A 12,680-nucleotide genomic window follows, 5' to 3' on the forward strand; every position below is an offset into this window, starting at 1 on the left:
CGCTCCTGAGGGGCGGTGTCTGCGGCCGGGCCCGGCCCCGCCGCGCGGGCGGGCGGCTGGTGAGGCGGAGCGGCCGCGGTGCTCTCGGTAGGTGGGGCCGCTCAGGAGCGGGAAAATGCTGGCAGGGGATTGGGGGCAGGCGGGTGGCCGCGCCCTCCGGATGGCCCGGCCGTCGTCGCCGGGTGTTTCCCGCGCCCGGGTTGCCGGGCAGGAGCGGGCAGCGCCGGAGACTCAGGCCCTTTCCGCCGGGGTTTCGTTTCCTCGGCGGCGCGGCGCTGCCTGGAAGAGGAACTTGTCTGAGGCGAGAGGCGGGAACTCACTTTTGGCGGGGCCGCCCTCGCCGCTCTGCGGAGGCGGAGCGGAGCGGAGTCCATGGAGGGCGCCGCTGGCCGAGGGGCGCGGGGCGGGCGGGGCGCGCGTTCCGCAGCGGCGAGGGGCCGGGGCGCGGCGAGGGGCGCAGCCCGCGCCTCCTCCCGGGGCCGCGGGGCCGGCGGCAGCCCGGACCGTGCCGTGACCCTCGGCGCGCAGCAGCGGGATGGAGCGGCCGCCCGGCGCGGCCGCCCGGCGCAGCGAGCCCCCGCCCCTAGGAGCCCGCCGGCGCGCCCGGCAGCGGGCGGCGGAGAGGTGCCCCCCGCTCCTCGGAGCAGGGCAGCGGCCGCCAGAGCCCCCGCGGCGCAGAGGCGAGCGGCCGTGCCCGACGGGGCTGTCGCCGCTCCCGCGGCCGCCCGCGTCCTCCCGCCTGCAGCGGGTCCCCTGCGGCTCCGGGAGGTGGTGTCGCGGCTCACACCGCCCCGCCAGGACGTGTCGGACGCGGCGGAGGTGGTGAACCGGGTGGTCTCGCAGCTGATCCAGGCCATCCGGAGCACGGACGGCAGCTTCAGCTCCATCGAGCGGCTGGGCGCCGGCAGCTACTACGAGCACGTCAAGGTGGGTGCGGGGCTGCGGCCGGCCCGGCAGCGCCTCTCCCGCCGGGACGGCCCGACGGGCGGGACGCGTCGTAGTGCCGGGCCGGGCCGCGGGTTGGTGCGGGCGGGCAGCAGCAGCCGGAGCCCGGCGAGCGGCTCCTACCGGCCGCTTGAGAACAGGTGTAAGGTGGCCCTTCCGACGAGGAAAGACTTTAAGGGTTACTACGTTAATCACGAAGTAGCTAACTTACTGAAAAATGAATGAATGTATGTGCACTTAGTAAGAGACGCTGCTTGAACAGGACTCGCGTTAAAGCCACAGCCAGCCCCTGCCCGTGCACTGCGCCCAGGTAAGCCCAGCGTAACCGGAGAGTCTAGCACTGCACTGACAGGCTCTGTGCCAGTTTTTAGTATATAATTCAATTTATAGCTTTCTCAAAAAGCAGGAAAAATAGCTATTTGTTTTTTTTTTTATGGTGCCAACTCAATCCGAAACAAACTCAAACATGGGGACATTTTTTTTCTTAAACCAGCATCAGGCATAGCAATACTTCATTTTTTTTTTTTTTCCTCACACCTGATTCCTATGTGCTGAAGTATGACTAAGACCAGCATTTATGCATTACACAGAACAGCTTAAGAATCTTAAAACTTCATTAAAAATTAATAAGTTGGAAAGCTGGGAAATAAACTGCTATCAGTAAATTGCTCTTCTCCACTCAACTGCACAGCAATCATGTAATACAAATCCCCAGAAGTAAGCTCATATTTCACACCAGACATAAAAAGTAGACCAAGGCTGTTGTAGATAAAAGTGCAACCAGAAAAAAAAAATCTAAAGAGAATATAAACCTATATTGACTATTGTATTCTCGTACTTTGCAGGTAACTGAACCGAACGAGTTTGACATTATGCTTGTAATGCCTGTTGCAAGACTTCAGCTGGATGAAAGTGATGATACTGGTGCCTTTTATTATCTAACATTCAAAAGAAATCCTAAAGAAAAGTATTTGTTGAAGTTTTTAGATGAAGATGGAAAATTATCAGCCTTCAAAATGCTTGAAGCACTAAGAGGAATCATTAAAAGAGAAGTAAAAAACATTACAAGAAACATTGAAAGTAAGTATTTAGCAAACAAGCTTCATCTAGGAGTGATAAAAATCCAATTACATTGCCTATATGCATTGCATTGTTGTTAATAAAATGTGATGTTTCCCCCCAGTTAACTGTCTCTTCGTAGCAATGTAGCTGTAACTGTAACCCTGCTTGTCCCCAGTGTCTCAAGTTTGTTCTTGTGCTAAGAATCACCACAAATACATCATAGCTAATAACAGTATGCAATTAGCCCATCGATCCACTATGCAATCCTCTTTCCATATGAAAATAATAAGTATTAATGGTTCTGTCACATGCTTGGTACTTATATTCAAAATATACAGATCATGTATCTGCCATACATAAAGGGTCACTTGCTGAACTGGTAGCAAAAGGAAGAGCTTTCTTCTATACATTATCTAATATTTTATATCAATCTCTGTGGGAAACACATCCCCTTTTACAGTGCTTTCTTCAAAACCTTCAGAAACATTGTGGTCAAATCTCTTCCATCTCAGTGCTTCCACCAGTGAAGCAGTTAAACATTACCAGATTTCTGATTCTGTAGATATGGTAAATCAAGCAAGCACAGCAGTTCAGAAAGTGTTCCTTATTTCATAGAACTCATTAACAGGCCTTCTTAATATTTTATTTAAAATCCATATCTTGAAGGAGAAAGGACCAGTGACTGAACCCCGGTATTTCTCATGATTGATTTTATAAACTCCTTTTCATTAAAAACTTTATTTTAAAAAAGTTTCTTCTTTATTAAAAAAAAAAATAATTCTTCTTTATTGCTAGATGTGGAAGTGACTGTGAAAAGGAGAAAGTCTGGAAGCCCTGCAATAACTCTTCAGATCAAAAAGCCTCTGGCAGAAATATCGGTGGACATCATCTTGACTTTGAAACTTCAGCAGAGCTGGCCGCCCAGCACACAGGATGGCCTCAAAGTTGAACAGTGGCTGGGAAGAAAAGTCAGGCGAGACCTCAGATATGAATCAGTTTATTTAGTAGCCAAGCAAAACAAAAAAGAAAAGGTTCTAAGAGGTACCTGAAATAGAGACATTAAATCTAAGTTATGAATTATCTTCTCTACAACTTGATCACTTACATGTGCTATAAAGAGGCTATCCAGGCTCTGTTCAGTATTCTGCCTTCGAAGTACAGATATTTGTCTTATCCTGCATACATCCACATCAAAGACAATTGAAATCTCTCTTTAAAACACCAGATCTGTGACACTGCTTGTCCTGTACTGAAATCTAAAGACAAAATGCTCTGCCAAGCTGTATGCTAACCATTCCAAAGAGCGTTACATTAAATCTACTAAGTCAGACACACGAATATGGACTTTTCCTGTGGTAGTGCTGTGCTTAACAGCAACATCTGCTCCTTTGCTTTGCAAGAAAAAAAGGTAAATTAAAAGGAGATTTCTAAAAAGGTGGGGAACATCCCTGTAAGTGGGACTGTATACAGAAGTTATATACTTCTGCAAAAGTAAACTTTTCTAGCAAGATACATTATTTCTTGTTGAACTCTGGTATGGCTACAGGCTTTTTTTTTTTTCCCCTCTCTCCAGACCAGGGTCATACCAAGCCTATGTTAGTTTGCAGAAACATCCCAGCCTGTCATTACATTATGAGAACTGATGATTTCAGCAAAAAGAGTTCAGGGAATCTGGTATTTTTTTTTAATTAGCATGCCCATCTTAACCCAGTAATGATTTATTTGTCATTGTTATCTCTTCCTGTGAAAGTGAAATGCAAAGATTAACTGAACCGAACAGGCAAGGGAAACAGTCCAGCTTACCTAAGGAAGGCAAAAATGATTGCTGGTGTTTTTAAAACAGGGGGTTGAGCTATGTTCAGCATTGTTTTCAGAAACATTACCAGAAGAACAAAAATAAACGCTTTAGAACAGTCACCTTACCTGAGACAAATTCACAGGCATATTACTTGCACAAAGAAATTGAAATAAGTGGTGAAGATTTTTTTTTCTTCAAATGCAGAATTGTTACACGGTAAGGCTAATAACACAGAACAGAAATTCAAAGGTAGTTGATTTCTTTGACTAGTGTAATTCCCTAAATCATGTTCAACAAGTACAAAAAAGTTCAGAATTAAGCTTAATTTTAAAGCGAATCCAAACATCCTTAAGAATATAGTTAAAGCATCCAAAACATTAACTCTATCCTATGTTAATAACATTGTAATTGTCTTTGTGTGGACTAGCTGGGGAATTAAGGACAAATTAACCAATTGTAGTCACGAAATTACTTTTTTAAAATTTTTTTTTAAGTGATATTTAAAATTACGTAAATTATAAAGTCTTTTTTTCTTTTCCTAGTTATAGACAGCGATACTTCTTGCTGTGTAATAATTTTAACAATCTTTTACTCAACTTTAGGAAACACCTGGCGACTTTCTTTCTCACATATTGAGAAAACCATGCTGAACAACCATGGCAGCTCAAAGACATGTTGTGAGTCTGATGGACCAAAGTGCTGCAGGTTGGTATTGCATATGAAAAACTAAAAAACTTCAAGCCTGTGTGAGCCACACTTGCACTGTTTCAGTTTAAGAATTTGATCTAGGACTAATTACTCATAATAAGGAGCAAGAATAAGGCTTTTAGGCATCATTGTGCTACAGCAGCACAACAGTTTGTGTACTCGCTGAAGATCTGACTTGCATTTACTCAGTGAGAAGTGGAAACAAATTACCTTGCGGGGTTACACTCCAGACTTGCCTTAGAAAGCAAAAAGATGTGACTTGTTAAATGATCTTTCCCAAACTCAGTCCTGTTTAAGAACCAGCTTAATAGTCTGATGACGCAGCTTTCTGAGCTTTGGGAGCAAAATTACACTTCATACCAAGGCAATTTCTAAAACAATGGTGAGAAAAGAACTGAATGGAATCAGGATGAATAAATGTGACTTTTTTTGAGTCCAATAAAAACGGGTTTCTCTGTTTCTTCAAAGAGAAGGAACAAAACCCATGTGAGATACAGAACCTCCTTAAGAGCAAACCAGCTTCTTGGTTTATTTAATTACAGCTTGTACTGAATCAAGCAAGTCACAAGAGAACTAATACATAATTGTTTGTGTTTGCTTTACAAATATTATAAGACATGCCGTGCCCTCACCTAGCAGTGGGTTAAACTACATATACACCTCTTGCCCTTGTGGTGTGCATTTCCCTCAGTGTAAATCCGAGCCAAAAGGGCAGGTTTAATCTTACATGGTGTTTCAAATTCACATTACACTGGTAGCACCTGCAGCTGGGAGCCTGTACTGCCTCAGCATGCTGCTGCCCAATGCTTTGTACTTTGGTGGGGCTGTTGCTACTGATGAACGTGGTGCATGTACAAAACTTGCTGCTTATAGTAGAAATCCTTCATTGTTAGACTCTAACTTCATATGCAGTAGTTGAAGGATTATCCAGCCTCTTGCTGCACTTATTCTCAGATTTTATTCAGAACATTACTGAAAAGATTATTCTATTAAAGAACATTTTGATTGGTTTAATGAATAATATATATTTAACAATCTAAAATACATATTGAGAACTGACTATGTAGAAGGTATCTAACCAATTCTTATTTATTCAACAGGAAAAGTTGTCTTAAGCTTTTGAAGTATCTTGTAGAGCAACTTAAAATGAAATATCCAAAAGAGTTGGACAAAATCTATTCATATCATGTCAAAACTGCTTTTTTCCACTCCTGTGTCGTATGGCCAAATGACACAGACTGGACTTGGGGAGACCTGGATCACTGCTTTCAGAAATATCTGGGATATTTTCTGGATTGCCTGGAAAAGTATCAGCTGCCACACTTTTTTATTCCCCAATACAACTTGCTCAGCCTGGAAGATAAAGCAAGCTGTGATTTCCTTTCAAGACAAATAAACCAGCAATTGAACAACAGATTCCCAATATTTCAGGAAATGTCTTAAAAATATTGTTTACAATAATTATGTAAAAACAAATTGTGTAGATTTGCATATTTAAAACCAGAAGTTCTTCACCTTAAGTTACTCCTCAGTCGTCCAATACTATAAAAAACCAAAATAAAATCACGAACACTGTGGTAAAAAATGGCCATCAGCCTTAACTGTTAAGTAGGACTTTTAAAGTAATATTTTTCTTCCCTACCCAAATACAGTTATCACCTGTAAAGTATCTTCAAGGTATACTAAAAACATATAGAAGCATTTGTAATAGTTAATCTCCCACGTGTACTTTCTACAGTTTCAAATATGAAGGCATCAATGACTGGGTAAAGTGAAAACTGACAATTTTATTTAAAATGAAGATCCACTGCAGAATATCCAAAATACACTTTTGCATTCAAAAGAAAAAAAACCCAAACCAAAACACTGGAATTGCTTTGACATAAACCAGAACAGTGTCTCCAGATCAGCTGGGTGGATGAAGACTTTTTGCAGAGGACAATCACCAGCAACAGTGACCAGAGAATACGGTATCAAAATAAAATGAAGTTCCTGAAATAACTTATCTTTTCTGAGTCTTCAGAATTTGTTTGGAAATTAGTCTTTTCACGGGACTTTGGATGGGGAGAAATAATTATCTAGTGTGCTGCAACAGGCTAAAAGTTACTGTGACAACAAGCATTTGTGTGATGAATTGTGTAGAAAGAAATTGATCTTCAACCCATATCAAGGAGGAAGAGTCTCCATGTGAAAGGTTATCAAAACCAAAATGGAGCATGAATCGGACATTCTCAGAATTCAGCTCTATTTTTCTTACGTTGAAGAGCACATGTATTAGGAAAGAATAATAATTATAATATTTCCTGTGCTGTAAAGTAAATCCATCTTTTTCTTAAAGCAGCCATGGGGAGTCCGTATTTTTAGCCTACTTTTTGAAGGCAAATAACCTACTGTCTTAAATAATGCCCAGATTTCACCTCAATTATGAGGAATAAAACTGAGGGAAGGCCAGAAGAACATTTAGAGAATAATTTTAAGAAAATATTCTCATCTCACTAGATCCAGTTTCTTAGTTTTTCATGTAATTATATGACACATGAGTAAACACAAGTTCAGACGAAGCATCAAATGAAGGAGTAGCTCCTTCCCATATAACTTCCAAAGACTGAAAACATAGTCCATTGTCATGAGGAGTCTGTGTGACAGAACTTGACAGTCCAATGTCTTTTTTTATTCATGAATTTGTTAACATTGCTCTAGTAAACTCTTGTTTTTCTTAAGCTAGAAAATTACATCCATGAGAACAAAAGCAGAGGCTGGGTTTTTTAATTTAATTTTTAGAAATTTTTCCAGTTAGCCACAAACACATACTACTTGTGCTCTCCTCCATTAGGAAATGCAGACATCTCTCAAAAAAAGTTTGAGACAAAAGTCTTCACAAAAATGCCTTTCAATATTAGGTTACAAAATAAAAACCCCAAACGATACTGGTTTCAGCAATCAGTTACCACAAACAGAGCACTTTTTAATTAAAGTTATCCTTGGAAATATGTCTGCACTCCACTGGCAGATGTGGCATGCCAATGCAAAATACAGTATTTTGAAGCCACACTGACAAACATTGCTCACATTCACTAGTCCAGTTCTCTGAAAATAAAAGGCAAAAATATATTTTACGTTCATGTATATTAATACTACTTTTAACTAAAAACAAAGACAAACCATAAAACAAACCCACAATCTTTGTTGTAACCAGTAGATAATGGTTTTAGAAGTTATGAACATCACACAAGAAAAATTATGAAATTTTTAAGTTAAAATAGCGTCCAAACGCAAAACTAGATTTATTTCTGTATAGAGTTAATCCAGTTTTCTAAGCTACTTTTTAAAACGCATTTTATTTAAATGGGACAGGTACAGAAAACAACTGAGAAAATAAATTTTTAAGTTCAAGCACACTCATGCTAACAGTAACTATCATCACTTACTTTGTTCCAGTAACTTCAAGGGATTAGTTATTTTGAGGGCTTTCTCTGAGGTCTTCGTATATCCTTTTCAACTTCTCTTCTGATTTGAAATTCTTTGTATCTTTCTGCCATTGCAATAAGATCATTGGGAACTACCTGATAAGAAAGCAGCACAAAAACAAGGTCAGTTTGAAATAGATCTAAACTTCTAGACTGCTTTACAAAAATGCTATTGATGTATGTGTTTTGAAACTTGACTTTTTTATTTATCTGGCTCCTGTCACTTTGCAGATTGTCTTTTCCGTAGAGGTGCATAGAGACATCTTTTTACATAAAATTATACTGATATATACGGAAAATCAGCACAGTGTCCCTGAATTTTCAATTACATATGTATGCTAATATGATATCTGATGACAACATAAAACTGGCTAAATAAAATATTTGTATTTCAGATAGAAATTTATCTTTCAGTGATAATGAACAGCTGGAAAAAATGTCCAATGACACTAAAAGGTGATATCATAATATACATATTTAGTTAGTTATTTTAATATTACACTGTTATGATTGATATTAAATTCATTTTGGAAGTTTTAAGGGCCTCTGAAGAGAAACTTTGGTACTTAAAGAGAGTGTTGCCATAGGAAGGGTTCTCACATGGGTAAAACAAAGCTAAAAGACAGGAAAAGAAGGGCAGGAGAAAACAGTCAGTTCTCCCACCACTGGGAGGTCACAAGAGCATCTTACCAAGATCCATGGTGCTTTCCGGTATGTTTGTAATTATGTGGAAAAGGAGGTGAACAGTATGATCAACACACCTGTCACTTCAGAGTTATTAACATTTGTAAGGACTGAGACCAGATGTACAGAATTACAGACAGACTTTACTAGGTTGAGTGACACTGATCACTGAATGAAAGAAAAAAATCTCCAACATATACTGTTCTTACAGATCATGGAAGAAAGACAGTGTCTGACAAGTCTTCTTAAACCAGGTCGGGCATAATGCAGATGTTAATGTAAAGTCTACTGCAAAAGGCAGTGTGGGTGATTACTGTTAGATGAGAACCAGGCTGCTCCAACAACCGGCTATGGCACGTAGCCACGTGGCAGGTCAAAGGTATCCAGTCCAGAATCCATTTCCTGATCAGAGAGCAAGGAGAAAGCTCTTGCAGCACGTGTAAGCATGGGATTCATGCCACCACTCAGCCGCTGTGGTTTGTCCCTCTTAGAGTAGCACAAATACAGCACAAACAGTAGAATGCAAACAAATGTAAATACTTCTAAGTCTCCTTAGAAATGCCCAGACCTGGCAATGCTTGAACAGGTGAAAAACGCAGCCTGGACAAAGGGCCTGGTGGAGCAGGAGGGTATGTTCCTCCAGTTCTAGCTGCTTCTGTCAGGTTCTATAATTCAGCAAGGCTTGACATTTGCTATCAGCAACTTTTCTTAAGCTGGCATGAGTGTTAGCTTGCGAATATATCTTTTATATGCTGAATTGCTCCTGCTGATAAACAACTGCCCTGGCTGTTGGGCGACTGTCAGCAGTCCACAGGTCCCAGATAAAAGCAATTTATTTTGTACTCAAACTCCCATCCCCCCAAATTAAAAAAAAAAAAGAAAAATTTCAACTCAAGTCAGTGCATGAACTAGGGGTTTAATATAAATCAGGCAAAATACTGTTTCTTGTTCCAGCAAGAAACAGCAACATAATTGACTCTGGCTTCTCAGCTATCACAGCAAGAAAAAAAAGTTTCTCAAAGAAACAAATGACATTCCGGTCCCATTTCCCATAGTATTTACAAACATCTGTAAGAAAGACAGCTTGGAAAAGTGCAGTCGGATATCACAACTGTCCATCTAATAAACTGATAGTTGAGTTTCTTCTGATACAAATATTGTTAATATTTAGACTGCTAAACAAGAACACTGGTACACATGTCCAAAAGTGAAATACAATTGGAATAAAATACTATGAAATAAAATAGATCCTATCATTCCTCTGCAGACCTCTATGTGCCTGTATGTTAGTCACTTTTTCTTTGGACATGGAAGACTTTGATTAAAGTTCCTGGTTCTTTTCTGGGCCTCATCTGTAAGGTAAAATACAGCTAAGGATATCCAGGACAAGAAAGACGTAAGTACCCATTTTTTTTTGCCTGAGACACTACAAACACTCACCAAGGAAGGTCTAAATAGGCTTAGACCTTCATGAACTCCTTCAGGTGGTAACCCAGAATCAATACAAATCTTACTCAGTGAGATGTATCCTTACTTGGTTTCCTCTTTCCAGAATTTCAATCAGCTCCGATGCAACCCTCCAGTCATTCTTGGTGACAAGCGTTACTGCCTCCCCAGTACGTCTAAATAAGGAATGAAATAACTGTTGATCTTCAAAACAACTGCTGCTGGGCTTTTCCTATTCAGTAAAAAATTGTACTGCAGACCATATTATTGAACTGGTAGATAAAACTGGCTTGAGTATTTACTATGCACACAACAGAAAGCAACTTTTCATAAAGATCAGAATATGGCAAGTCACCTAAAATGGAGCAAAGGCACAACTAATTCTGACTTTTAGACAATAAACATAGCATAAAGGCAACATATTTAAGTATGAAGAGAAATACATTCATATAATAATTAAAATAAATACATACACAAGAAAAAAAAAAATCATACTTGTGCCAACCTGGGAAAGCAGCATTCAAAAGTGCTAACACCAAACTACACCACCATGATAAGCTGAAAACTCTGAATTTATATCTGTTTTTTCCCTATGGGCTCTCTAGGAAAATAAACAACTCAGCAGCTCATGAAGAGACAAACAAGGAAGTGACATTTCAAAATATCTACACGGAAGTTGTTTTGAACTATAATTCTTCCCCACGTTTAAACCAGCTTTCAAACATCTGTTGTTCCCACCCACTTCAATGAAATAACAGAAAAGTGGCAAAGTTGTTTGTCTTAAATTTAACAGTGAACTAATTTCAAAACATAAACCCGTGTGTTATTATATAAAACATTTGATAGACTCGAGTCTTCACTCCCCCACTCCACATCACCTGTAGCTCTTGTATTTGACAAGTGAAACACCTATGCAGTGCATAACATATTGATAATATATTACTATTGTCTTGTAAATACTTACCCTGCTCTTCCAGTACGACCTACTCTATGAACATATTCTTCAATGTTGCGAGGGAAGTCAAAGTTAAAAACATGAGTGATGTCATCTACATCAAGGCCACGGGATGCCAGATCAGTAGCTACCAGTATTCTGACTTTGCCTAAAGTAAGTCCAGAGAGAGAATGGGAGTTTATGGAATAAACAGAAAATATACTCCAGCCTATTATTTTTCTAGTGTACAATGCACTTAACATATAAAAGGAAAAATACATTTGTTGCATGTCACACTGAGTTAGCTTCAAATACAAGGTGGTAAGTAAGCACTCAAAATGTCATTTTACTATTACTGGTATTTCATGAGTAGAACAGCAGGGTGCAGGAGAAGCAAGAAACATGCCTAGCTGATAGAAAGAGTCTGCAAAAAGAACAGAAACTTCAACAACTATATTATCACCCAGTATCCTTATATCATAGGACTTCTATTTGTTTCATTAGCATGTGATCACACAACCCCAAAGTATAACCTACTGGCGTCATCAGGAGCAAAACCATTTCACTGAAAGCACCACCATTTGACGCTTAGATTTACTGCTCTGTAGACTAACACAATTTGGAGTTTTCCACAGAGGTTTCAAATATGAAATAAGCCTTACTTTAAATTATCTAACTCTTAGACATTCCAAATTTTATTGAAGCACAGTCTTTTTTTGCCCTTTGTTAATTTGGAAATAAACAAACCATATTCAGAGCTCTTTAATATTTTCTTATCTATGGTACTGAAGTGACATGGCACTGACAAACAGACAAAGTTCTGCATGTGACAAGCTTTAAAAACCTGGGTTAATCAAACCAGTACTTAAGTACAAATGTACCTGTCTTGAAGTCATCTAAAGCCTGTTCTCGATCACACTGTTCCCTGTTACCATGAAGTGACTGTACTGGAATTCCCTGGAGACCAAAGTCACTTGCTAAGTCATCAGCTCTAAGATTAAACAAAACAATGGTTCTTAAAATGAAAAACAAAAAACCAAAAAACAAACCCAAGTATCTAGATTCAGATCTAAAAGATAATATTATAATGTGTCAACAAAAGCTAAATGTGTGCCTAAGGGGAAAACCCTACATAGGCCAGGTGATATTTATTGTAAAGCAGTACGGAATCAAAACTATTCCCCACATAAATGTTTGCTTTTATTCATGTGAAAGAGAACTAATAGATGATTTTTGTGCTGTTCACTGAAAAAGCTCAGGCACAGTACAATGACCACCCCACACCAACCAGGTCTTGTATGAACCAGCTGCATACACAAGTCAACAGTACATCACATTAATGTATCCCAAAGAATTTTAACATCTACTGTAACTATGTGAAATTGAGACTTACCACCACCACCACTAATGATATTAAAACGGATACAAACTACCAATCTGTCTGGAGGAATGAATAAATAAAGAAAAAATACTACTACCACCAGCACATTGTTGACAACAGCTGTTACACTTGGTATTTGTTATGTGAACTAAGAAATTATCAAGTGTTTCTGTTGGGAAAAATGAACAGATGAAATACTGGGAAAAAATTACATACATAATTTTTCTTCCCACAAAAATGATGACTTTATCTTTT

General features: G+C 39.7%; 2 protein-coding genes across 2 annotated transcripts in view; one reads left to right on the forward strand and one right to left on the reverse strand.

Moving 5' to 3' along the window:
- Nucleotides 1-93: 93 nt before the first annotated feature.
- CGAS (cyclic GMP-AMP synthase) lies at nucleotides 94-6,518 on the forward strand. Its single transcript, XM_082050147.1, is given in 6 exon segments — nucleotides 94-356; nucleotides 359-927; nucleotides 1,791-2,025; nucleotides 2,803-3,048; nucleotides 4,408-4,510; nucleotides 5,614-6,518. Coding segments are annotated over 6 exon segments (1,737 nt in total). The 5' UTR covers nucleotides 94-115; the 3' UTR covers nucleotides 5,957-6,518.
- Nucleotides 6,519-6,672: 154 nt separating this feature from the next.
- Nucleotides 6,673-12,680, reverse strand: part of DDX43 (DEAD-box helicase 43) — a gene marked incomplete at its 5' end in the record, with an annotated part of 19,011 nt that continues 13,003 nt past the window's right edge. The window contains 5 exons of the mRNA XM_082048967.1: nucleotides 6,673-8,076; nucleotides 10,199-10,286; nucleotides 11,075-11,213; nucleotides 11,926-12,035; nucleotides 12,642-12,675. Coding sequence (XP_081905093.1) covers nucleotides 7,969-8,076; nucleotides 10,199-10,286; nucleotides 11,075-11,213; nucleotides 11,926-12,035; nucleotides 12,642-12,675 — 479 coding nt within the window. The 3' untranslated portion in view covers nucleotides 6,673-7,968. The remainder of the gene's footprint in view (nucleotides 8,077-10,198; nucleotides 10,287-11,074; nucleotides 11,214-11,925; nucleotides 12,036-12,641; nucleotides 12,676-12,680) is intronic.

The sequence above is a fragment of the Streptopelia decaocto genome (assembly GCF_964273445.1).
Source record: "Streptopelia decaocto genome assembly, chromosome: 3".
Classification (NCBI taxonomy): Eukaryota; Metazoa; Chordata; class Aves; order Columbiformes; family Columbidae; genus Streptopelia; species Streptopelia decaocto.